The 27,735-nt window shown below is 41.3% G+C and overlaps 1 protein-coding gene across 3 annotated transcripts; it reads right to left on the bottom strand.

Moving 5' to 3' along the window:
* Positions 1–42: 42 nt before the first annotated feature.
* osr2 (odd-skipped related transciption factor 2) lies at positions 43–7,533 on the bottom strand. 3 transcript variants are annotated; one of them, XM_026370185.1, is made up of 4 exons: positions 7,494–7,533; positions 1,186–1,869; positions 838–937; positions 43–532 (listed from the first exon to the last, which is right to left on the bottom strand). In XM_026370185.1, the coding sequence occupies exons 2-4, from the start codon at positions 1,830–1,832 to the stop codon at positions 350–352; spliced, it is 930 nt and encodes a 309-aa protein (XP_026225970.1). In that variant the 5' UTR covers positions 1,833–1,869; positions 7,494–7,533; the 3' UTR covers positions 43–349. The 3 variants fall into 3 exon arrangements, with proteins under 3 accessions (XP_026225970.1, XP_026225968.1, XP_026225971.1); XM_026370183.1 differs by lacking the exon at positions 7,494–7,533 and adding an exon at positions 3,936–4,183; XM_026370186.1 differs by lacking the exon at positions 7,494–7,533 and adding an exon at positions 3,936–4,183 and having other exon boundaries at positions 43–450.
* Positions 7,534–27,735: the final 20,202 nt, after the last annotated feature.

Raw genomic sequence — 27,735 nt, 5'->3', positions numbered from 1 at the left:
GAATAAAAACAGAAGCAATGCAGATGTATGATGGAAGTATTTATTTCTAAAATACAATTTAACATATTTTAAACTTATGATTGTTTTTCGACAACTTTATAATTTCAGTGTCAGAAAAGAAAATAAAAAACATTATGTACATGGTCTTGATATTTACAGGTGGTTTGAAAGCTGGACCTGGCCATCGCTCCGCCGCTGTCCCACTTGAGGTGCAACCATATCCCACTCTAAAATGTGCTGCAGTAAACGTGTCCTCGTTTGGAGATTGTCTTTGTTTGTTTGTTTGTTTTTCTTTTTCAAAAGAGTCTTCCTGCGTTTTGTCCATTGTTATCCTGTTAGTCTGTCCAGGCTAGTAGTCCTGACGTGGGCTGTGCGTCAAACTGTGCCGTCGCAAGTCACAGTTGCGCCGAAACACCTTTCCGCAGCGGCCACAGCTGTAGGGCTTGATGTCTGTATGGGTGAGAAGGTGAGTTTTCAGGTTACTTCTTTGATTAAAGGTTCTTCCGCATGTGGGGCATTTGTGGGGAGACTCCTGTTTAGATTTAAAGCAAGCAAAGGATTATTCCCTTTAATTGTGTAGAACGTCTATCAGTTACATTTTTGTATCCATCTAAATAAATCCACTATAGTGTCAGCTGTAACTCCCACTGATTTATTATTATGTGCATCTCTCATTCAAAGTTTGGTTTGAATTTTTTTAATTGGCCGTTTGGTATCCCCATGCATGCAGCAGACCGTGATGAATAGGTGAATTATGATCATAACATGTCACATCGTGTAGTTCTATATATACAGTAAGGAAAGCATCATGGTGATTGTTTAGTATTTTCAGCTTACCTGCATATGTAAGGTTTTATGGACGGCTAGAGTTCGAGACTGACAGAATCCTTTCCCACATTCTTGACATTTGAACGGTTTTTCCTTTGAGTGGATGTATCTGTAAAACAGAAGTAACACTTAATCAAATGTCTGCTTGTGCGTAGATTTTCTTGTGGCTGTAACAAAGTCCAGAGTCACAGGGCAAAAAATCTCTACTGTGCGTAAAAGTGTTTTAGCGCCCTCATATTGAAAACTCTGGGAACAGGCGTAAAAGGAAGAAGTCTTTAATTAGTCGATCTGATACATTTTGACACCCCGCTCCCCCAAACACGTGCGTAATTCATGTATACTGCCTCAGTCTTTTACCTGTGGTCTCTGAGATGGTCTTGTCTTCTGAAGGCCTTGTGGCAAATGTCACAGGTGTACGGCCGCTCGTCTGTGTGGGTCCTCTCGTGGATGAGGAGGTTGTAGGACTTGGTGAAATGCCTGCCGCAGAATTTGCAAATAAATTCCTTTTTAGTCTTGGACGGGAGCCTGCCTCGGGTAGGTTTTCTGTCCGGGGACAGCTTGCTCAGCTCGGTGATGGTTCCCCCTAGTCCCGATGCCAGCTTCGCCAGATCCGCAGCTTTCGGCGGGTCTTCCTGAGTGGCAGCGAGGGCCAGGTTGGCGAAGTCAAACCTCGGTCTGTCCTTGTGCAGCGAGGGAACGCCGTGCGCAATGGCTTGTTTTGGATGGAAGAGCTGCGCTGCTGTGAACGGTATCGCCGGGAAGGGAATCCGGGGGTCCACCAGACCCTGTGCGGCTGCCATCTCTGTGATAGTCGACCTCAGTCCTTGGATGTGCGGATAACCAAGAGTCCAGTGGTTCATCTGCATAGTTTGCACCGCGCTGAGACCGTACAGTCCCTGTAGCTGGTCAGCGGGGAACGTGTTGACGGCCTGCAGGAAGGAGTAGTTTGTGAGTTGGAGGGCCGGGTGCAGTGGGATCGGAGCGTGCAGGGCTTTGCTCCCCATGTCGACTCAGACCTCTGCAGAAGACACGGTGATAATCCTGAAGGGGAAAATACAAAACGATGAGTGTTGTGTGTAAATGCCACGTTAGAGCCAGTAATTATGTGGTTGCAAGGGAAGGCAAAGCATAACCCTCCGTTAGTAGCCATATGTTTTTCTATTCACAACTATTTTGCCTGAGAGAAGCTTTTCTGTATATTTTAGTTTCTAATTTGACATGATCGTTTTTATCTCACAGACATTATGTCCACACACAAAAGGCGATCAGCTCGATTCCTCCGGTCATGAAGTGTGAGGGGGAAATGTTTGATTTTAAAAACTGCAACAATAAAGTCCCGGCTAATAAGCCAAATAAAGTGAACAACTTGCAAAGGTGCAGCAGAATACAAGTGAGAAAAACCAGGTTTTTCATAATCAAAGCCACTGATAGATTTAGAAACGTGTATTTTACACTATTTTTACAAGACACATTAGTCCCTTAAAGCGGAAATGAGCTTAAAAGCAAATTTAAAAAACAAATCAGTCAACGAAACTGTAATGAAATTAAGTGGGTGTAAAACAACTCATATGGCACCGATTAACACTTTAAATTACATATTCACTGCACTCTGCGAGGCACTAAATCTCATGGGCCTTCCAGGGTAATTAGAGAAGACACGTTGTTTTTGACTGTTGTACTTAGTGTTTCACAATGCAAAACAAGTGCTCTGCATGTAGATTTGTAGATGTCTGAATTTTTGCCAGCAGAGATCAAATAGCCCATGTTACTGTGCATGAACATGAGTCACAGCAAAACGCACAAATGCTGGCTATTACGCATCAGAAAGGTACTTTAATCTTTGCTGAAATTGCATGTGCCTTTTTTATTTTTATAGCCGTGGATAGACGCCAGTAAATTTTATAGGCACTAATATTTAGCTTTTAGGTCTATTTTATTTCAAGCTACATGTTTTTCCTATAGGACGACTTCGAGTTGGGCAAGAGAACGTGGCAGTAAATAACCTAAAGGCATTTCCACCTACTTTCACACAGCAATGTTTGCGTTAAATAAAAACAGACCTCCACCTATCTCCGCAATGTGGGACAAATAAGGCGAGCTGACAGCGCACGGAGTTCGGGGGCCCGCTTCCACACAGTGTGGATGACAAGTTCTGTTTTCCCACACAGAGAAAGTCCACCGTGTTAAGTTCAAGCCTGGCTGTGAGCCAGTGGAGCGACGGCGAGCTGACCTTTAGATTTGGTCGAAGCGGACAAAACAGAAAAAGCTGTGTTTTGTCTTTTGGATCATGAAATGAGACCTTTTTTTTTTTTTTTTAGCAGAGTCATGTTTTTAAGCAACATTTTAAATAAATCTAAAAGCCCGTGGAAAGCCTGGTGGTGATTACGGCATTAATCACACTTAGAGAGGGGCTTGCAGAGGGAGAGTCCTGCTCACAGGGGAGCCGGAGCTCCGCTCGCTTGTTTCTCTCAGCTCTGGGTTTGTTTCACGGGATCTTTTCATTCTCTCTCTCTCTCTCTCTGTACTTTCCCTTTCACAGACACTCTAGGGTTAAATATAATTTTGCACAGGTGCAACATAAGTCACCGTGCAGGCACTTGTTCTTGCCCATGTGTACACGTTTGTTCAACCTGTTCTTCTCTCAATAACCTTTGGACTTTCCACTTTGCAATTTACACTTTGACAGCAGCATACGTGCATTGTCCTGCTGTTCGGATTCCTGTCGCTTTCTTTTTTTGGCTGAAGGTTTTAAATTTCTTTAAGTCGCAGCACAAACGCCACAGTTGCCACAAAGGCCACTACATGTTCCTGCGCTACAGCATGCTGTGCCGTGGACAGACACCAGGGATGTCAAAGCGTGGATGAACTATGACCTCAAGCTGGTGATCATCACGAAGCGATAACCACCTTTAGAGACAAGATCTGATTTAGTTTTGCTCCAAGGAGAGTTGACTCTTGAACTACCAATGAAAGCGCTCTGGTTTATGGCTCCAAGAGTAAAAGTTACGTATTTTCTTCAGAGTTATAAAAGCTATAAAAACAGTGAGCTGCGTGAGGTTGGTCCCCTTCCTGAGAAGACTGACATACCCTGACAAGGACAATCTTACCCCAGTAAATAGCTGCCAAAGGTCCTGCTGTATGTCAGTAATCCACAGTGACTATAGAAGCGACGAGCTCCAATAAAACGCCGCTAAAAGTTTTCCAAGTTCCAAGTCCATGAAACTTTCATGTAACCAAGCAGCCAGCTTTCATGTCTCGAGAGTCTGCAGAGATGTGACAACTTGTGGAAAGAGGCGAAGAAGTTTGGAGGAGAGACAGCAGCAGCAGCAGCAGCAGCAGCAGCGTGGAGTCTCGTTCGGAGCTAAGGCTGGAAGTGTGCGTAATGCGCACCGGTCCTTCACTTTTCAGGGCTCCGGGGCTCTGGAGTGCTCAGCCCGCCCTCCGACACGCCTCCACCCCCCGTCCTCTATCATTAACTCCAATGTTCCTCCTCTGTTTATTTGTGTTTGGATAGCAACTAGGGCTCCAGACCATAGCAGAGATGCGTGTACAGCTCAACCTGCCTCCTCTGACACCTCTCATATACCATATAGCCAAGGTTGATACCTTCTTTTGGAAACAAGATTGGAAGCTAAGGGGGAAAACCTGATCATTTTTTCCCCCCTCAAACTCCACGCTTTCGAAAACGTGCTTTTGGATAGTTGAACGGCTTACAAGGTTTTTTTTTTGAAACCATAGACCCCATTTAGGAAAATAGAGGGCACTTGCAAAACCACCACATTAAATCGCATTATTTCATTGCGGTAGGATAAAAAAAAAAAACAAAACAAAAAAAAAAGAAAAAACAAAAAACACAGTTTAGTGGTAAAAAAAAAAAACAAATCACACTGAGATCAACGGCATGGTGAACAAGCACTTGATGCTATTGTTTGTCTTTAGACAATGAGCCACTCTTTTTTTAAAAATATATTTCTCTTTCTATTATGAGAAAAGCCAATGAGACTTTTATGAACACGTCCCGTGTTTTTAACTAAACAGATAATCCCATTCGTTTTCTAAAAATAATTAAATGATGCTTGTATTTGTGTGTAGTGTTATTGCCTGTGATGTGCTGAGGACTGTTATGATCAGTTTTAATCATTATAAAACACCTTCTGTTTAGAAGCAATTAAAAATCCCTCTTCTATAAATGAATGTTGTGATGAGTGACAGAGGATATAAAGTGAACCACACTGCGTTTATGTTTCTGTGCACACACTGGGCAGGATTTAAGGCTTTAGACGGTGCAGATCAAAAGTTCAAGTGCGCTTCAGAGCAGCACTGAGGTGACTGTACTCACCTCACTGCTCAGTTCACTCTGTTCATTTTTAAATCCAGATGTTCGTTGCCGAAAATTTTATTGCATATTAATGTAAAGAAAATATTCAACTGTGTATAAATTAATGATGAAGCAGCTCTAATACTGCACCTCTCTTTTTGGAAATGTCAGAATGACCTATGATTAGTCACTTGATCATGTTTTTCCTAACAGCCTCATGACAACTACATGACATAGCGACTGGGGGAAAAGTTTAGTTTTTAACATTAATATGCAATTAATACATGTTCAGAGCAGCTCAACTGACAGGACTTTTCAGCTGCTTGCAGCCCCTTTGCTGCGGAGAGCTGGAGCGCAGAACGCAAGTCTGCAGCGCCGCCTATTGGGACTGCAGCGAAACAACAGGCCGCTTCCTCCTCCACCCGTGTGTTTGCGGCTTTGACGGAGCACGGGGCTGTTAGAGCAGCTTCTTTTCTGTTGACGCGGCTGAAAAATAGCTTTAATAAAAATTAAAAAAATCACTGCATCACAATGTGGAATTCACGTTTTTCAAATAATAATTATTTTAAGAAAAGAAAAAATACAAATCATTATTGCAGCGGATCAGTCACTGGAGCCTCTGGCCCATTCATGCAAGTCTTTAAAGTTAATAATCAAATGAGTGCAAAGGGCCAGACGTATCTCAGCTCATTATGTGAGAGATAACAACCGCAGCACTAAGACGTTCAGTCTATCCAAGAGCTCATGTAGTCTAATTTTCGTTTTCTTAGAGCTGCACAGCTTTCTCTGCACACTACATGCTTGTGGTTTTCGTTGGGTTTCATATCACCCAGGCCTCTATCTTCTCTGTCAAAACACAGAACAATTGCAGAGAGATTAGAAGACACACAAACCCCACATTTTTACATTAGAGATAATGGCGTTTTCATATCATTTTCACTGCGCAAATTTATAACAAAGTTAATGATGTTTATTTTGGGTCCCTGGAACAAGGCCATTAAAAAAAGGCAGTTACTTTTTTTTTTTTAAAGTATCTCTTGGGCATGTTCACAATACAATCACCAGCGGTTAAATTTCCATTTTATCCACGTTGTCGAAATTCATTACAATCTCAGTTTGGGTAAAAAATAAGTCAAACATTTTCTGCAGGGAAAATATGGCCTTCCTTGGGAACCGAGGCTGTTTTCTGAAATTAGAAGTTCAAATGTACAGTGAAACACTCAAACCTTATTAGAAGACATATATTTTTTATTCTCTTGGTATTTTTTGTGGTGCTCCAAGTTGCTTTAATACGGAATTGATTTGCTCTGAGGTGTTTCTGCACTGTTTGTCGTTACCCAGCGATTCACGCACAGATAGGAACACTACACCGGAGCTGGAAGCACAGAGCATCATTGTATGGTGCTCTGATATCACAGTTATTCCAATATTCCTCAGGTATCATTATCATGTCTACTGGGACCTGAGCGCACTGTGCACTTTTATCTCGCCTTGACTCTTTTTTATTTAATGTACTTCTGCATGTGGCCCCTGGTTTTTATTTTACAGTCGCGGCATATTTGCGCTATAGTATTACTGTATTCTTTATAGTTGGAGTAATGGCAGAGCCGGAGAGTTAGAGCCTTGCCCTTTGGCCCTGCCCTGAGTCCCCTGAAGCCGCCATCATTCTCTGTGCTAATCTGACTCCCACAGAGTATCAGTGTTGCGGCTCAGTGCAGCTGCCAAGCCTGTAATGGCCGACACTCCTCTTCCAATAACACACGGTGACAGAAGAGAAGACTAGCGGATATTATTACTAAAGAACCACAGAGCTCTCACGCGTTTGCACTAAAGATTTAGACGCAGAAATTAACTTGGCTCTTGCCAAAGCATGAATGCATTATCCACAATATTTCCTGCGTTACTGATGCGTAATGTGCCATGTTTTACATTCGTCTCTGATGGAGCTCATAAAATGCACACTATGAGATGTGAAGCTCATTCAGTCTATAAAAGCCATACTCACTCACACACACACACACGTGTGTAGGCCTATACAAAAACAAAAATAAAAAAACACCTTTTCACACTGTTTATGATGTGAATGACGTTCAGTAAAAGGAAACCTGAAAATCTGGAGCTCTAGAGAGGTGTCTGTCCTCTTCAGTGTAATAAAAGCCATACAGTGCTGTAAAGCCCTGCTCCTGTTATGAAACTGTGTTATTAATATAGATGTTCAGTGTCCCAGCTCCTAAGATCCATGCATGCCTGTGTGAGATCATAACATAATAAGCAGCCCACAATGTATTTTGACTTTTACATATCCTGTTCATATTGTGTCACCTTATTTTGAAATTCTACTCCTTACCTCTGCTGTACTCACATGAAGAGTCCTCAGCAGATGCCGTGGAGCTGCTGGCCCGCTCGCGAGTCTGTCTGGGGTGTGTTTGTGTCTCTGTGTGTTGCCGTGTCTCTGTGAATGTTTGGCAGACAGGATGCCAGGTCCATACTGAAAGAGCAGGGGGGGGGGGGGGTAAACCTTGACTTGACTCTTACCTACCTGTTGTGGTTTCAGAGCCCCCACATCCCCACCTACAGTCTCACTCATCCTGTCCCAGCAGCAGCTCTCAGGATGGCTGTTTTACATTCAAAGACCCTCTCAGTCACAGTTTCCTCCACATCACACTCTTTTACCTGAAATTGTGCGTTTCTTTGAAAAATGGGGGTTATGTGTCTCTTGACTCATGGGGTGTTGATAACTGAGGAAAAAACAAATTATGCTGTCTTCCTTTTTGAAATGAATTAAGAACATCAGTTTATTCTTCATGTTTCCCAACATAACTGATTCAAAAAATTGTTAAGAAAATAATGTAGAATGAAGATTAAAGAAGAACAACAATCACACTTCTGCTACTATTGCTAGACATTTTCATACTGTTACTGTTTATTTTGTATTAATGGTTAAAATTGTCTTATTTTGGTAAACTCAATTGGTTCAGGCATAACAGCTGTCCTGTAGCGACATCCTTTGTATCACTAGTTATCCTTTTAATTGAAGAAGAGTATTGAAGTTATATAAATATAAAGTAAGATAAACAATAAAATAAGGTGGACTTGTGTCACTCATCACAGTGACTGAGCTGATTAAATGCTCTGAAAAGTTGAAGAACATTAAACATTATTAAGCACGTAATCCCACCAACCAGTGTCAGTTGGACACCTTAACTGATTCATTTCCTCATTGTCCCAAACTGGTTTGAGAAACAAGATGATGATGACATTGTGACATTGTGCAGGTCCTCACTTTCCTGGGCAGTGAAGCCCAGACTTCAGATTAACAATGACAGCCACGTGCTGGCCTTTTGCTTTATTGTACAACAATGCCCCCTCTTGGTTCCCACTTAAATTACTATGGCTACAACATTTACCAGTGTATCATCATGAGCTGTGTGATTAATGAGTGTGTTACTGTCAACGTTAAGTAAGTGAACGGCCAGAATGTCAGATTAAAAACCATTTATGAAAACATCAGTCTCACAGACTTCTGTGCTCTAGGAAATACACTGTAAAGTATTACAATTTTTTATTGTAAGCATTTTTTCATTAATATAATGTAAATATCTAAGTTATATATTTTAAAACTCATTCAAGTCAAGATTCAAGATAAGATTACTACTGTTTTTATTATTAAACACTAGTTCTTCTACCTTGAAGTCTTTTAATTTGAAGGGATGAGTTGATTGAATGAACTGCTGCAAGTTCGCAGTAGATTTCATTGGATTGTTGGAGACTTAAAATTCTTATCTCTGCCATTTAAGAAGACATGCATGATGACGTGTCGTCCTGAAAGTTGGTGTTGCTCCCACACCTGTTGATGATGTTGTTGTAGAGAGTTTGGTACAAAATGGCTCAAACAGCTGTGGTGTAAGTTCACGATCAATTAACAAGTGGCTCTTAAAACTGAAGTTGACAGTCTGATTTGTTCACTGCACCCAAGTAAAGCGCTTTCTTAGCATGGCAGTTCAGTTTTAGCTTGTGTAAAAACGAATGACAACAGGAATACAGGCAACGTTCTTCAAAATTCAGCTAAATGAAGATGAGAAACGCGTTGTGAGAAGCAACAGCAGTGTGTAGCATACAGTATGTACTGTAGACTTCATTCCTCTGGTCGCCTGCTCAATCTCTTCTCCATCTGCTGCCCATTGCCACTCATTTCACTGGTCTCCTGCCATCTGTTTAACAATGCTCTGCACTTTTGCGTGACCAAATGCCTTCGCTCCGTGCAACGCCAGCCACTTTGCCGGAGAGACACAGAGAAGAAACTCTCCATGATGTTGTGCTCCTTCAACCAATAAACAGTTAATGCTGCTCAAACCCAGCACCGAATCCCGTTTGTCAGCAAATAGCTTCCTTTCAGTTGTCTGTGCTGGTCAGGCACTTCTGTAGAGCTCCCTGTCATTAACATGACATATTTAGTTATTTGTTGTCTGATCTGATGGAAAGCACAGTGAAGAGAAGGAGCAAAGAGAGGGATCTGTGCATGATCATAAATGTGCTTTGAAAAATGTCAAAGACATCTGATCTCTGTTAAATCATCAGCTGGTTCAATTGACAGACTAAAAATCAACATCACGTCAGTATTTATATAAGTTCACATTGACTAGATTAAATCTAACCCTGGGAAAGTGGGAAAACCAATAGATTTTAAGAGGAGAAGCTGGAAACAAAGGCCTTACTTTTCAAGACTCGCTGTATCAACAGTGAGAGATGGCTTCTCTGCAGAGTGATGGGAGCAGACCCGAAGTGATGTGAGGACATACTGTAAGGAGGAGTGAGAACTGTAAACACTGGAAAGGAAGAGTGAATAAATGTGCTGGAATGGCTGGAAGGATCATAGAGGAAACATGGAAAAGATGATGCTTGAACTTGAGAAGATAAAGATGAGTATGTGCGCAAAGCTCACATGTGCATGTGTGGAGATGGGGTAGCTGTGTGTGTAAAAAGCCAGCAGGAGAGCCGAGGTGAGCGGGGTGTCCTGCAGGCTCCCGGCTCCACTTCCTCTGCAGCAAAACTATATAGGCGGAGAGGGTCGTATCAAACTGTCTCAAGCATGTTCTCCCTCCTCTAAGGTCACTGCAGTTTGCACATTGTAGCGCGATTGTCACGAATAAAGGTATTTTCTCAAACCATATTGTGAAGCTCTTCGAGGCTCAGCTGTGACAGGCGTGACCTTTTTGCTGCAGGGCGGGGATTCTCTGGATTCAGCTGTTTCGCTGGTGTGAGGGCTGTGGTGCTTTTTAAAAGGTGCCTCATGCCTTATTGGCGTCCACACATTGCTTCATGACCGTTTTGGCTCTTTTCTCCCAGAACACTGACCGACTGGCACTTCAGTTTACTGGCTCTCCTCTACGAATCCAAGATTTCTTTTTTCTTTTCTGTGCTTCTGCTATTGTGGATCATGTGTCAGCCCTGTGTTCCTACAACACTGCACATTTTTTAACTGTGTTGAAACACACATTCTGTCCCAGTAACAAAGGTTGCAAAATCCATCAAAGATCACCTCTAAAGCAAGTATGATCAAAGGAAGGAAACCAGATTGTACAGATTAAACGAACAAGATGTAATATGGTAATTAGTCTGAGCAAACAGGCGCTTGGCCTTAGCTACTGTAATGTAATAACACTGACATGCTGTAGGGTTGTGCTCAAACAGAACGAGTTAGGATGATGCAGTTGAGGTTCAGTGTCTTGCTCAAAGACACTTCAACATGTGGACTGGAGGAGCTGGGGATTAATCCTGTGGTTTGTGGACAACCCGCCCTACAATTTGAGGGCACAGCCACCCCAACCTACTACATCCCTATAACCTACTGTGACTTGTTATAAACTGCTCCTTTGTGGGCCCAAAGCGCTGGAGCAGTGCCGGTGCAGCTCTACTGCCTGCACTCCTAACTGCTGATCAGCTCCTGCTGGCAAGGTGACGGACAGTAAAACTCTCCCAGCACCTGTTTCCTGGCCACGCTCAAGCGTTGTTAATAGGCTGATGAGAGACATTAACAAAGTTACTGCAGCGCGCTGGAAGGATAAATCACCAGCGTGTAGAGTGTCTCATCCAATCTGTCAGAAGTGACATTTTTAAAAGGTCCCATTGACTGCTGTATCCGTCCTGTACCTGGGGAGAGATGGAAAGATGTAAACAGAGCGTGGATGGAGAGATTTAACAGTGCTTGGGTGTATGGAGCAAAGGAGGATTTGATGGAAATGAGGAATGGAGAAATGAACGAAGGGCTCTAAGAACTTGTTGATCCAGACTACCAGTCATGATGTAGGGTAATCAGGCCTCCTTGAAAACATTTCTGTTGGATGAGGAATGAATAATGCAATAGACCCAGTCATTTTCCCACATCAACAGCAACAACAATAACATTCATCCTGTGTGATTTCATATAATTTCTTTATTCCCCTGCCTTTTCTCTCCCTTTGTGATGTGCCAGACATATGCACATTACAAAGAGAGCCAGGAAATGGCTTTCCACTTTAAAAAATGAGAGCAGATCTTGACACTGTTACAAGAAAGACCTTTGGCTGTGAGGGACCTTTGGGAGAGCTACTCTGTAGGCAGGCACTTTTCTCCAATTCTCATTTAAGCATACAACAATGTCATTAAATATACCCGCAAAGAGCAATATTTCTTCAGCGTGTTATCATTACTCTGCAAATGAGTCACTGTCGTAAAAAGACCGAGAAGACTGAGGTTGTTTTTCTCGATGCTAAAAATATCCCTGTTGGCTGGTGCCCAGCCTTGTTGCTCCTCTCCCTCTCATTTTCATCGTGCTCTTTGAACTAAAATAACATCATTTTTCGAATGGATTCTTGCGTTATTGATGGATTTCCCCTCCGCCATGGTTTGAATTAATAGCTCGGATGCCTGTATGGTTGCATTTAGTGTGTGAACACACACACACACGCATGCATGCATGCATACAAACGCTTTCAGACATTATTACAACTGCACACACACACACACACGAAGTTAATGTACACAGGTGCAGTCTTTAGGGAGGTTGCTTTTGCTCTCTCATCAGTCACTCGTAATCACTTTCCTTCCAGCCCAATAAATCGCTGCTTTTTACTGATGCATTTATAGGATGCATGTTCACAACTTGGAAGAATTTGACCACCACCAGGAGTACACTGCAAGCTTCTGCATCCATACAGTTACACAATCAATACAGTCACACAGTCATCCCACAGACAGGAAATATTGTTTTATAAATGTCTACTTAGTTTGTGAATTGTATTTGTATTTTTAATAGGGTTTTAAGCTGTTTACGACATATGGGTGAGAGTGGAGTTATTGGTCAAGGGGGTGCTCCTGTGGATATTGGCAGGTTGCACGGCTCCACCAAACTGGTACCGGGGAGGTCCCAATGACCTGTTTTATACCAACACTGGTGCTTTGTCGTAAAACCAGGGGGAAGTCGAGTCACAACTTTAGTATTTGTTTGAAGCAGATGGAAAAAGTTCTCCTGTGGCAAGACCATTGAAGTGTTGTGTGCTGCGCTGTCGGACGAAAATGGAAATGCGGAGAAAAACAGGCTACTTTAGCCTTTACATAGAATTTAGATTGGTTCCCAGGTTCTGGTAAAAATACTCCTATTAGCACAGAGGAAAGAAAACCACATTCCCCTCTTGTTATTTTGGATGGAAACTGTCTCTTGTCACTGCTGTTTGAATGCTGTAATTGGACGTTAAGGGGCTTGCATAGAGAGGTGTGATGCAGTATTAAAACTGCTCACAAATCACATATTTCTCACTGCTCTGCAAGTTTAAATCCTGGCTCTGGCATTCCCAGGCCATACCACTGCTATCTGTTGCTCTTGCAAGTGAAAATGAGCTTTAAGTTAAAGCCTTTAAACTGCATCTTACCATTTGTGTTTAAAATATTGCACACGCCCCTTACATACATTATGATTAAATAAATATATCTCTGCTGCGTTGTACAAAATGACACTGGTGGAGTAAACAATACGTATGGAACAGTGTTTTAATAGATTTCCTAAAAACCTTGAACATTACCTGTCACCGTTATGGAAAAGTGTCTCTGCATGTGTAGCGCATGCCAAAGTGATGGATGGTGGAAGTGTGTTCCAGGATTATGGTTTATGAAAGTTAAAGGGCCCTGGGGTTGGCCTGTGAAGCACATAATCTCAGTCAAATTGCTAGACTGGATGAACCAGCACATTTTTATTAAACACCTATGAGAGGACCTAGAGCTGGTGGAGGCCTGTGCACATCCAACTTCACACTCTCTGGCGGCTCTCGTCACATGTCCTTACCATTTGGGCATGAAATTAAAATGCTTCTCAGGAATCCATTTAGGATTATTGGAACTTCATTATTATGCAGTGATACACATTTTAAAAATGCAAACTTTGACACCCTTTACACGTGTTGTAATGTTGTCCTGTCAAGTCCTGTGTCTGTGAAGTCTTTCCATATAGTGGGTTTTATCTTTGAGAGGAGAGTATTAAAAAGGGTAATGCTTTTGGCAACATGTTCAACATTTGATGGCACAAGTGAGAATTAGCTATAAATTATGTGGTATTGATTTCACATGTGCATGATTGTCACGCTTTAAAGAGGAGAAGAGGAAAGGGAACGCAGCCTTCAGGTTCATGTAGGGCACTAAGGACCACAGCTCTGGGACCTGTTGAGAAATATTATGAAAGTTTCATATCCATAATTATTCCGTTTTTTTTATTTATTTAGAAATATCAGCTAATGCTCATGTTGAATGTATTACTGGTTTAAACATGAAACTCGATTGCTGCTCCCTTGGTAACAGTGCACTTGGCAATTATAATTAAAGGCAAAGCAATTTTAAAAAGAATTTGGCACAGTAGATTTTATAATACACAGTGACCCGTAAAGGGCAGTTTGTAATATAGTCAGATATAGGTAGTGCAGGGTTTTATTCTACTGTGTCACTAATACATTGAGAAATATTAAGCACATTTTTGAGCCCTTCATGTTCATTGTCTGTGACATTTCTTGTTCACTTAACTGAACGATTGACTTTAAAAAACATAGAATTATCACTCAACTCTGCAGCTCCCACCAGCTCTATGGCCCATTTCAGCTTATTATTATCTTTTTTCTGGCTCATAAGTTTGCTGTTTCTGTCTCTCCATGTTCCTACAGAGTCGGTGGAGATCACATACAGAAATAAAGCGGAGTGAATGTTGGGCTTACCTTTGACTTGTTGTCCGAGACATGATTCCAAAAAAATCCTAATGTGGCTCTGCATCAGTTGGATGTGGAAAAAATGTGATTTGCGAACAACTTTGCTATTCTTATTATAAGCTGATAATATGCCAGTGTTGTGTTCACTGCTTGTTTCTGCTCCCCCCTAAAATGCAGCTATGAGATTTCACAGTCTTAGAATAATTACATTCTTGTCCAAGTGTTTTGCTCATCCATCATAGCCTACGGATATGCTGCATATATGTAAACCGACACAATTGCTGAAGTTGCCTCCTTAGTGGAACATGGCTCATCAAGTGGGCCTTGCTGTGGAGTCCAAGTATCATGCATGTAACTTTGGCAAGCTGCAGCTGGCCTGGGCTGCAAAGCTGGAAGTGTTTACTGTGGTCCACATGGCTAATTTGTGTGATTTTATTTAGCTGTTGTGTGCCTGGGACTTTTGGTCTAGGGGGGAGGGGTGTGTGGGGGGTGGTATGGAAATGGGGGTGGGGGTTGGGGGGCAGCAACAGTCAACAGATGCTGTCAAAGTGACCGCATGGAGGAAGCAGAGACAAATGCTCCTCATTACAGTGCTGACTGCAGCCCAGTGGCCCAGTAACCAGCAGGAACCCGCTCCACGTTATGACTGTACAGCTGGAGATCAGCTGATCCTCACTGGTTTCACTTACCGTCATGACCCATTCACTTCTGCACAGCTATAGATGAATAAGGACGTGTTGTGGCAGCCACTGTTGTACCAACACAGGAGTTACTCAAATTAAATACAGTACACAGTCCAGAAACATTTGTCATGGCTTCCACTGTAGCAGCTGCTGACCAACGTTGACTCAGCTCAAGCTTTCATTATCTATATCATTTTAAAGCATTTTTTTAATATCCCGTCAGTTGAGGACACTCCCAAGTTCGATTCTGCTTGCAGCGCAATAAGCTAGACCACATCCGAGGTGGATGGATTTCATTGTCAGTGGAATTCTGCACTGTCTGGACAATGTCCAGTCACATCTGACATGTGACATCATGTTTCATCTGAGAAACATAAAGAGATGGAGGAAAATATGAACTAATTGAATTAAATACAACCACATGAGGTCCATAACTGACATTTTAAGGCCAAGTGTGGGTAACCAGAATTTTCTCCGATATCTGATCTTTATGATCAAGTATCAAAAACATATTGAAATGACAAGTGTAACTGCAGGCTTAGACTCAGCTGACTTAGTTCTTCATAAAATGGTTTGTCTTCTGATCGTAAAGATCTGCTCATGATACAATATGGAACTCTCTAACCCTGAAATAAATTACATAATAACATGAAGACATACTTCACAAACAGACTATTCCTCTTTCTGTTTTCTTTCAGATAAAGTGGATGATGTCATAATTCATTATCTTATTTATCTTTTCACTCACCCTGTAAGTGCTAAATGTTCATTCATATGCTTTGTGTTAGAGCACAAAGTAAGAAAAAAAGTGGAAAGGAATGCAGTGATTGTTACCCCCTTGCTGTTGCTGTCCCAGGGTACTTGTACTATTTCAAGTACAATACGTGTAGACTGTAGAATAAAATTTCAAGTTAGTCTCTGCACAATATCACATATCTGTACCAATCCAATGACAGTAAATCACCTATTTTTAAAAATATGATTTTAGAATAAAATCATATTTCTTTAATAATTACATCACGCTCCCTAGATTTCCAGTTTTGTTGCTCACTAATGATCAAGAATTTATGATACCCTTTAAAATTTTATTTATTGACTTATTTAACATGACACTGTGAACCACCAGATCCTCCTGTCTGCACTCTCTGATCTGGGCATCACTGGTACAACACTGGCCTGGCTGAAGTCTTACTTGTCTGGACGAACCTTCGAGGTACCTTGGCAGGGGCAAACTTTTAGCTCTCACTGTCTGTCCACTGGCATGTCACATGGCTCAGTTCTTGTTCCTCTACTTTTTTCCTATACTACATCCGCAGACGAGCTGCACTGAGGACAAGCTCACTGCACTGCCTCTGCACGCTCAGCAGCCTCACTCCCAAATTTCTAAAATCTGCTGAAAACAGAACTATTCCACAATTTTCTCTGGAATTAAATCTAAAATAAAAAAATCAAAAATTATCTCACTCGCACTTAGGCCTCATAAAACAGCAACAGTTCTTCGTAAAAAACTTTACTGAAGTAAAAACTTTACTAAAGTTCTTCTCCTTGGCTTAGATATTTTGCTTGCCTTGTACCTCACTTGTAAGTCACTTTGGAAAAAAAAGCGCTAGAATGCTAGAAAGTGCTAAATGACTAAATAAATGTAAATCATCTTTTGTTTATATTAGAAATTTAAAGTAACTACAATTTTTGCTTTATACTTACTTGATTACCTTGCTTTTCAAATGAGCAGGGGTTCTTTTTTTTTAATATTATCACAATAATCAAAACAACCTTGTTATTATCCATCATGGAGGCTTTGCTGTACTACCAGCTGTTACAACAAGCCCAGTTTCTTTGTTATTTAGCGCAACCCACTTGGACATAGACGGCCTGAGTAAGAACACTGTTGGAAGTGTCTGCAGTGCAGATCTTTTTTCCTTTTGGGTTTCATTTTTTAAATTTTGATCAGAAAAAAAGAACTTCTGAGTGCTCTAAGACACATGTATCAACAAACACCTAATCACTTTTCTGTGTAGTTTTTTTGCATAGGAAAAAATAACAATTCTGGGAAACTTTAGCCTAGATGAAAAGCATCCTACAGTGATTGCAAATAAACGAACAACATTTCTGACAACATAATTTGTTGAGTTAACTAAACAATAAATTGGACATTTAGTCAATGGAACTTATGATTTTAAGTTATGAAACTAAATTTTTTTAACCTTATCTAATGGCAATGAGCTTAAAATGAATGTTTCATTGAAGATTTATTATAATTATATTTTCCTGTTGACAGTTAAAGAACACAAGTTGACAGAACTTTGTTCTATGTTTGTAATAAAACACCAATTCAAAGAAAGAAAAACACAGAAACATTCAATGGTACCACGATACGAGCTTGATTTGTTTTTGTGATGACTTATGCCTTTTATTCATGCCAACAAATACAAGCTTTAGTTTTTACAGCATAATTGTACATACTGGACAGGAATGCTATTAGTAAATGTTAAACTGTAACTATAAGGTGTATAGATTTTAGACTGTAATCTAAAGCATTACCAAAAAAACACATTTTCCCACTTCCTCTGGATTAACAGTACAGTGCAAGCATATCCATGGGGGTCACTTAATGGGGCAATAAAACCAATGTGAACAGTATCCCTGACCCCAATCAGGAGTCAGACAGCGGTACGGGGGTCACCAGGGGTTGCAATAGGCCCCTCTGGATGGACAGGCAGGGAACTGTAAAACTGAAAGACCAGGAGCCCGAGCTCTGTGTGTTTACCTCGCTGCTTTTACAAGTGATGTCACCACGTTGTAAAAAGATACAGTTCTCAGTGGCCTCTCCTTTTGTTACTATTTGAGAGAATAAACATGGCCTAAGTACATGTAGAGAAATGGAAGCAGAAGACTGTGTGACTGGGGAGTTGGGGGAAAATGGGCTCCTGTGGTTCATGGTTAGTCCAAGCTGCTGAAGTGGACTGTGGGGATCTCTAACTGTCCAGGTGCTGTGAACTTGGGCCCAGCCTCTGCCGGCCAAACCCTGCTCACTGTTGAAGAGGGACATCCTGCCTATAAATATTCAGCCATCCTATTTTTTCTGTGTACGGGACTTTAACGGCAACAAAACTGTTGATGGTCCCTGCTTCGCTGTGAATCTGTGTGTGAATCATAGTGTATGTTTCCTTTCTTAAAATTAAGGCTAGAGTGAATCACATCCTCAACTTTACCATCAGCACCATCACAAACCACTACTTATTTCAGCTCCTTACATAAATATTCAGCTTCCGCTTCCACTTCGGCTGCTCTCTGTCTTCCCCTGTGCAATTCTGCATCTCATTAGGATCATTGCAACAGAAATTCTCTTTACATACTGTAAGTCAAAACAGCAATGCGTAGTGTAAGTGTAGCCGTATGTTTTAGGGGCAGTGAAACAGCTTGTGTTTTATGTGAGCTCTCCTGGCTCCGACAGCTGGGTGGCTGCTGGGGCTGTGTTAACCTGCAGTGCCGGGGGTCCCAGTCTGCACTGTAGTGGTGTAAGCGAGCTAATAGGCAAATGCATCCCAGAACAGAACAATAAAGAAAATCTGGGTATTTAAATACCGTAGGCTTTCAGGGCCTTCTGTAGAAATTGCTGCTGGGAATCAGCTTTAAAACCGCTGTCTGTGTTGCATTTCTCTGTAACTCTGAAACCTCAACCTACTGTTAACTCAGACAGATGATGTCACCTACGATGACAAACCTGACCACTTGGAATATTTTGTAGCTAGCCTTTATGCCTCTCTGGTCACTTTCCTGATGAGACCTCTGCTGTTCTGCTGCCTTTCTCCATCTCTTGGTTCAAGTGTACTTGCATGGTTCCTTGGCCTGGACTTTTATTAGCTTTTCCTGAGCCTCAAAGAACTTGGCCCAGCCTGGTTCTCCCCAGCACTTTCCCACTAATGAAGTGCACATTCTACCGGAACGCTTGGCTGAGCCTGGGCTCCTTGGCCATTCCTTAATGGGAACTTCCCCTTCTTCCATGCATCCTTGCCTGCCGTTCTCTCTGCCACTGCCACTCTGGTGTGAGTGACTCATGTCCTGAGCAGCCAGCCATCAGCCAGGGGATGTTTGATTCATAAACCTTAACCTTCTTACACTTGTTTGCCACTCTTGGACTGGTTGGCTGACTTTGTGGGCAACTGTCTGACTTGTTAAAGGGCTGACTTATTGCAGGAGTGGGTGGCTTAAACTGGGATAAAAGTTTAGAGGCTGAGACACTGACTGACATTGAGCAGTAGGCTGTGAGAAAAGAGAATTGTGCAAGTGTGTATGTGCAGTCAAAGTGCCGTGAGTGGGTTTAAGTCAAGAGGACATTTTCAGGAGGGTAGTGTCAGGTACTGACACTGAAGCTGCAGACAGACTGCCATTGCATTTTCCAAACTCAAACGCTGAATGTTGATAATAAAACAGGCTTGACGGATGAAATGATTCCAAACATGACTGCTTGCTTCCACATGTTTTACAACTTCTAAAATTAAGACAGACCACCAGTGACAGCACCTGTTACTCCATAATGGCAAAGCAAATTATACTGCCCCGGTTGCCTTTTTTATTCCATGAGGAACCCCACAGCATCTGATACTGTATTTTGGAGCATCTTAATCCCTGGAAATATAATTCTTGTATGTTTTTGTTGCACAGCTCAGTAAGGAGAAGATTGTCTGCTTTCTCAAATCAACCTTGAAGAGACTGTGCTATCTGCACTTTATGAGGAAAATCCATCAGGGAGATGAAAAGCTGGGAATACACTCACTCACAGAGAAGGTCATGCGAAACAGCCTGATTCTGGCCTGGCTGGACATTGACGGTAAGCTTTGATTCCACTGGGCCTTTTGGTCTCTAAAAGTCAACATAATAAAATCAGGTCTCCCTCTGAGAATATGGCATATGATAATAATTTCTCTTTGCACTGGTTTCACTGCTATTAAATTAACCTTTCTGGTGCAAAATAGCTCAGGGCAGATTTTTAAAGTGTTTATTTCCACACAGTCTTTACTTACATTTTATGTCCAAAGAATGTTGTTGGGCAGGCAGTTCTTGCACAATTTTTACAGCCTCTCGTAAGCTTTAATCTTGTCAGACTCGAGGTCTATGTTAAGAAAGTATGTGTGCTGGGGATAAGAGACATGAAAGTAGACAGGTTGTGCAATTAATTGGCATCATGAGCAGCTGTCATGTTTGTGGCCTGGGTGCTTACAGGGGACATTTTGTTGTTCCCACACTGTTGCACTCATCTTATTCGCCTTGTATTACCATAGTAAATGGTTGGTGTTCCTCTGAGGGAGGTCAGAGAGCAACTCTCAGCTCCCTGTGGGTGGTTAGCTGATGGAGAACTCTTTGTAGGCGATGAACCGTGCAGTGCCTGAGGGCAAGAGATGTACAGTCTGGTGGCCCAACAAGTTCAACAAGCAAACTTGCAAAATTGCAAATGATGAAAACACAGTACAGTACATATGCACATGCACACACAGCAGTGTGTAGCAGTGTAAACAAAGTGGGCTCAGAGTGGCCTAGACATTAACAAGTCTTCAAACCCCTTATTGGCAAGCTTCCACCCTGTCCTTGTCCTTGAACAAGAATCTCCACCAGTTCCAGGAGAGCTCCTCTCTGTGGTTGATCCAGATTTTTGACCTCCCTGTGGAGTAGGCCAGGAGATAAGGGAATTACTCTTTAGGGAGCGCTATAAATGCCAAATTATTATTTTTAGAGACAATAATAAAGAGAGAGAAAACAAGAGAGAGAGAGAAAAATAATCTTTGTCAGCTTCTAACAACTCTTGAGTTGTTTATAACCAGAGCTGATGACCAGTGATTGGAGGTCTGACCTCTAATTTAGAACTGAAGGCCTGCTGCTGCTGGCTTGTACGTGGTCTATAGATACCCCTATAAGTGCCCCATTACTTACCTGGCTGCATTGTTTTACTTTTTGGACATTCATCCATTTTTGCTAAGTACTTGATGATTTAAAGAGATCCATAAAACCTGCAGAACCGTGACCCTCAAGAACCAGAGCTGGCTAAGACTGAGCTGAGACATTAGGAACAAGGTGGAGCTAAAGGGAGGGTGTACCCATTTATATAGAACATTAAACTGCTTTAACCTCCAGGTTTAACACATATAACACAGAAATCATTTGAAAAAAAAGAGGGACATTTTTTTTTTCTATTTGCAGCCAGCAAATCTGCAAAATTAATCATAGGTTTCTCCATCAATACTGTGAGGGAGGAGAGAAGGAGTGGATAATGGTGTAATAGTGATGTGTTTAACAGGGTCATCTGTGTGTAGAAGCTTTTATCTCACCCCAAAACTTTGAGGATCCTGTTTGATCTTGTGAGATGTCACGTTTCTGCTCCCTTTAGCTGACAAGAGCTCTGCCTCCCAGAGCCTTTAACAATGGCTATTGTGTGTTTTCTGGACACAATGAAAGGGAACCCCATCACGAACAAGCTGTGTCCTTTGTACAGTATCTTTCCTCAGAAACCTCCTTTGGTGGAGGGAAAAGCCCTCTTAGTACAGTCATCATCTGGAGGAGAACGCCGCTGTACAAACCTTCAGTCATACCCATTGCCTCCTCTCTGGCCGAGCCCACAGCGCAGCTTTATAAAATCTGTGGTAGGAAACATAAACTGTTCGTGCCAGTGCCTGGCCTTCAGTAGAATATGACAGTTTAAATTCTTGAAATAATAGCTGTATATGTGTAAATTTAGGAGTGTTAAATGGTCAATGAGGATATGACCTACAGTTTTTATAGGCCTGGTTATCCTTGAGGAATGCAACAATGAGCATGAGCAATCTCATCACCATCAGAAAAGGCAGCATGGGAAAGACTCACAAAGATACCACGAATAAGTTGAAGTGATAAACAAATGACGGTGATGGAGTTTAAATGTGGCCCTTCTTCATGTGGTCTTGGCGGTTGTACTTGGGGCTTACTGTTCTCTTATGTCCATATGCAACCACTGAAACACTCTCAGCATGAGCTTTTTTTTTATTAGATCACATAAAGTAAACAGTCCCAGTGAGTGTTTTTGATAAATACAATTTGCTGCTACGCTCCTTTCCAGGCTGCATCTTGTGTTCAGGCTGTTGTAAGTTAATTTGCCAGATCAACTGAAAAAAATCTAATGAAAAACACTGCCCTGGCATCCACATTGCATACCGGTGGTTGTCTAAAGAATGGGAGCCCTTTAATGTGGTGATTGCATGGTTTCAGTTTGAAGTTCAGTTTCCGTAAAAAGAACGCACTTTTCCGTTGTGTTTTTTTTTCTTATTTCATCCCTATCTCCTTTCATTTGTCGCTCACATTATTAGCTTTGTGTTTTTTTTCACGAGGCACTTACACAACATCATCACTTATGTGATATGAGCTCTTGCTCAATTTACCACTTTGATTGGGCCTTTTCAAACCTTGGACAAGAGTAAGAGCGGTAACTCTAGTGGCTGCAGATGGTTTCATTACATAGTCAGATGATTTTGTGCGTGTGTGTGTGTGTGTGTACACATACACACACTGTGAGCATGCCAAGTGCAGCTAAGGTACCAGACCTTCCATAAATCAAGCACAATTCTCTAAATTGAGGGAGGGGAGCTTTGGGATTCTAGGTAAAAGTAAGCAGACCTAGAAAATTCAAAGCTATGTGATACCTGAGGGAGGTGTACTCCCAGCAATACTTTTCACTTATGGTTAGCGACATCCGGTTAGGACATGGCTTTGACACTGCAGCTGGAGTCTTGTGCTTCCTCTGAGTTCTTCCCTGCTGTGCTGTGGGTGCTTCAAACGACTGGTCCACCCCTACAATGAGATGTTAGGTTTTGTTTCAAACCCTTATTCATACCACGAACAGCGTGTCACCTTTTTTAGCAAACTGGTTCATGACAGAGTGCACCAAAAAGATTTGATGGCAACAGTTTGGCTGCTGGTTTCCTGCAGGCCTCTATTTCTGGCAGAGCTTTCTCCTTGAATTATGCTACGGAGGAAAAATACATCCAACCAAACAAAAAATAGAGCCCTTCCACAAAACAGGCTCACGTAATCGCTGTGTGCATTCCTACCTGTCTATTTAAGCTTGTTTTTTAAATTTGGAACTGTTTAGATGTTTGAAGATAATACTCTGGAGCGTCATTCTGTATCTATGTTTTTACTTTTCTTGTACCTCACATTGTCTCACCTTTAAAATGCCTTTAATTTGTTGAGATTAATAATTCTGAGTTACCTATGATCACCAGCAGGTGGCCAAGGTGCATTACAGAATCTTAGGAAACATCACCAAATGTCCCCTTAATTCATTAATTTCCTTTTTTAGATGTTATGTCATGGTTTTAAGCCAAAATGGCTTCTGTCTTCTGGTGGTATCTGGTGCTGGTAAGAGACGGCTGTGCTGCTTACAAACAATCAAGGAAACATCGAAGCATTTCCACGTTGTCATAATTGCTTCTCTCTTGATATTTTCACTATTTGGAAATGAAACAGAGAGCACACTGGCAACCTAATGGTGAATGTGCACGCTACATAACTGCAACGTTCCCCTGTTCCCCTAAGTCCGGCTGGGGACCTCTGTTGAATGTCACACCCTCTCTTAGCCAATATTTTGTGTCTGCCTGTCTTCTGTTGAGCTACCAAATAAAGACTGAATTTCCACAAAAACTTAAATAAAATAAATTATTATTATTATTATTATTATTATTATTATTATTAATATAAATAAAAAGACATAAAGCTACTTTTTGGAAACCCATGAGATAACTGTTTAGGGGTATAGTTACAATATACAGTACTTACTTAGTACGGAGAAAACACAGAGTGCAACACAGTCAGTAAGCTTTAGTTTTATTGTGTCTTTATCCTTGACAGTTTAATTTTATGGCAGGGCTGAATAACTGAATAACTGTAGCCTTGTGTTTACTTTTATTGTTGTCAGATAAATCTAACCATTTTATGCAAAACACATTCTTACTTTGTATTCCCTTAAAAATTCTTTAGAAACACAGGTCTGGCAGCAAACACAGTTTCCAGTGTTACCAGCAATAAGCAACTAGGGTGATGATGCTGTGAGTGTGAGTGAATATGCAAAGTTAGCTTCACAGTTAGAGAGACATGACTTCTGTGACTACCAACTGCACATAAACACAATTTCTGTTAAAAGTAACATGAGGCTGTTTGTAAGAGTGAGAACTGGTGCACGGTTATTTTAGTCATTCCATTAACATGTATGAAAATAATCATGCTCCTCCCTCAAAATATACCAGAAGCTGGATGCACGCCAAATGTACTACATGATGCAAAACTCTAAAGCTAAATACAAGGTATAATACAGGGTCAAATCAGTACTGTTGTTGAGCCACATAGGATCCTAAAACTCTGCACGGCAGTTTCATTTTGTTTTCTGAAAGAAAAAAAAAGCATAACAATGAATCATTTTCCATCCAGAGCTATTAGTTTGCTACTCTATCAGCTGTCACTTATTCCCAAAAGGAAACTCTAAACACAAAAAACACAGGGCTGCAGCAGTTTTCATTAAAGTGCCCTAAATGCATAGTAACACTATGAAATGTTTGTTCATATGTTCTTATCTTATATTAAGCTCAGTATGCAGTCTGAGGCGGGTTTCCTTCTGGAGATTCATTCAACAATTTCACCTACAGTACCTGTTCACTGACAAGGCTCGTGTGTTCACAGGCAGTTTTACTGCCTTCAGCCTCTGGTTTCGTGCTGCAGACCCATTACTGGATGAATGGAACTGTTAATCAAGCCTGTGTTGTGTTTCTGCTGCATTTCTATATCGTAAAGAAAGAAATGGCAAGTTTTCTAATAAATATACCTACACACAACAAATATCAGTATAAATATGCAAATATAACAGATGTGAATTCATGAATCCCTAAACATGAATGTCAGAGCACTGGTTCTCTCAGAGTCTAGTGCTCCTAATCTTCCCAATACCAAAATCACAAGTTGTCATTATTATATCAGTATTATGTTGGTTCTCCTGACGTCCAATTTGAAATGCGAAGTGATCATGTTATTATGTTTTCTTCTAGTATTAAGATAGACGTGCTAACATTCGCAGGCATACACATATAAACAAATGTTACATTTCATCATTTTCACCACCCTGCTCCAACCGACATGGACACAGAAAGTAGGCTCCCATATTTTCTCTGGAGCAGCTCGAGGACTTGTGGTGTAGGTCTAAGTGTGGGTTATTGTTATTCAAGAGTATGTGCTACAATATTGGGCGTATCGATTGCTTTTCGCCACAGGCCTTCTTGGCCAGGCCGCAAAAGCCTCTCGCTGCACACTGCCAGTAGGCCCATTTCTGCTACACTTATTTTTAATACAAGTATTACATGACTTTGCTCTCTCAAGGTTTCAGAGGGGAGGAAATAGCAGATTGAATGTAAACAAGATTAGCTTCCCTCTTGTGCAGCACAGCCAGCTGCTGCTTCCACGCTCGGCCGTAAATCTCCCGAACGGCCTGCGCCGTGTGCTGGAAAGTGAGATGTCAACCCTGATCCTGTCACTGTCTGGCTGGAGGTTGGGATGAGCCGCGCGCCGCTCAGTGGCAATATGAATGACAGATCTGGAATCTTTAGCCGCGCTGAGACTCGACTCCAGAGATTCCATGTTGAAATTTTAATTTGTGCAACATTATAATTCATTTGTAAGATAAGCCTAGCTTCTATCTGTGCTGGCACTGCTGCAAGCATATGGTTTGTATCTCGTGTATCATCTCTGTCATGCTGTACTTTGCCCTTCCCTCCTTAGGTCCTGGAGTTTATGACACAGCCCTGGGTTCCTTCTGCTCCATCAGCCATCAAAAACTAAATTTAGTAGATTTGTTGCTCTTTCAGAATATATTCCACCTGCCAAAATACACAGACCCTGCTTTCTTAACCTTGCGCAGTGATCTGTGTATTTGGAGTGGATATGCAGTGAAAGGAGAAGCCGTGGAGCTCAACATGGCTGGGTTAAATGCAACGTAATGACACTGTCTGCTTGTGTTTTTGAAAGCTGTGAAACCACAGCAGGGAGCTCCCTATAACTGCTTCACTGTAGCTCCATGCAATCACTCACGTCACAGGGATATTGATAATGATTGCTCCTGCAATGCCTACCCTTCAACATATGCTGGACATGCAGTACATAAGCAGCCCTTGTACTTGATTCTCTCATTTGGGATGGAAGCTTCTGGCTTCGCTCAATTGAAGGAGAATTACAGTAAAAATATTTTCTTTCAGAAAGTTAACATCAAGAACATGGAAGTGGTATAGCTCACTGAGCTCATACCCATGCACCCTCATTTTTCTTTACACCACTACCCTATATAATCCATTTCTTATAATATGAACCATTACATCACTTCTACTTCAAGGGGGGGGATTGGTTTATTTTATTATAAGACTTTTTATATGTATATTTTTAGGGTGAGAAATCAGAACATATCACTGTGTGTGTTACATAAATTCAATTTGGTTGCATGTGCCATCCTTGCTTTATGTTTCTGAGGAGCAAAGTGGCTTTAAGCAGACACATTTTAGTGTTGTAAGATACTGTAGCAACACTGAGTAATATAGTACATGACTGTAAACAGAAATCAAATCGCATCTCTTGGTTGGAGTACAATCAAATGAAAATGTCTAACAAAATCTGCTTGATGCTTTTAAGAAATGACTGCATTGCTCCTTTCCATATGCAGCAACTTGTTCTGAGAAGTGTAATCAGCCAGCAGAGTGTTTGTGCTCCGTGTCTCTACAACATGCAGGCAGGCTCTGCTAGGGTTCATCAATGTAGGAATGTGACTGACTTCATACGACTTCACAAGTAATGAATACTTTGTTTTATACTTCAACAATTTAATAACACATAACAATAATGTCATCATGACATCTGTTGTCCATTCCCTGCCCACCTCCTTTTGTTGACAGTAGGACATTTTATGTAGTCATCTGCTCAGCAATGCAAACATTTGCAAATGTGTGCTGAATCATTATCTCATAGTGAATTCACACAAATTATCACATTAAAGCATGCACCAAACACAGTTCAGCGTGGATTTAGAATTGGCAGTATCCACCTGTGAGTCTACAACTTTGGCCCTGACTGACTGACATACTGTATCAGTACAAAAGATTCTCCTAGTGCTAGCATCATGTAGACATTTGTAGTTTTCAGCTAAATGTATAGACAAATATTAAATATCCTTGAATTTGGTAGTGACATTCATTGACCCTCAGGATAACTTGCAGGCACTTGTTTCATCTGACTAATGCCTTTATCAGGTAAATTCTTAATTTCTTTGTTTTATGAGAAAATACTGGTAAAATTAATTAGATTACCACCAGCCTCTGCTGCACTTTATTTTTAATGCTAATAAGAAAATTTAGCATGCTAACATGTCAATCAAATCACGTGTGTCATGCAAGAACTATATTCTTGTGTTAATCTTCTCGGACCTTTCTCTATAAGGTTACAGCATCTCAAGTTTCAGATTAACCAAAGTCCTTTAAATGCACAAACTGATTAAATCTCTTGTTCTATGCTGATGACAGCCTCCTGTTCATGAGGAGGTGCACACTGAGATGTGATCGTTAAAGCAAAGTCATCCGTGACTTATATGCACGGTTGTGAAGGGGACAACAATAAATGAGATAGAAGGTGA

This window comes from Anabas testudineus, chromosome 16 (assembly GCF_900324465.2).
Source record: "Anabas testudineus chromosome 16, fAnaTes1.2, whole genome shotgun sequence".
In the NCBI taxonomy this organism is placed as follows: Eukaryota; Metazoa; Chordata; class Actinopteri; order Anabantiformes; family Anabantidae; genus Anabas; species Anabas testudineus.
This window is presented reverse-complemented; position numbering and strand designations above follow the sequence as displayed.

Excerpts from the sequence above, each read along its gene's own strand:
- osr2 (XM_026370185.1), bottom strand. The coding sequence starts at position 1,832 with ATGGGGAGCAAAGCCCTGCACGCTCCGATCCCACTGCACCCGGCCCTC. Across the intron at positions 938-1,185 it reads GACCATCTCAGAGACCACAG|ATACATCCACTCAAAGGAAA; the intron begins GTAAAAGACTGA and ends TCTGTTTTACAG. Across the intron at positions 533-837 it reads ATAAAACCTTACATATGCAG|GAGTCTCCCCACAAATGCCC; the intron begins GTAAGCTGAAAA and ends AAATCTAAACAG.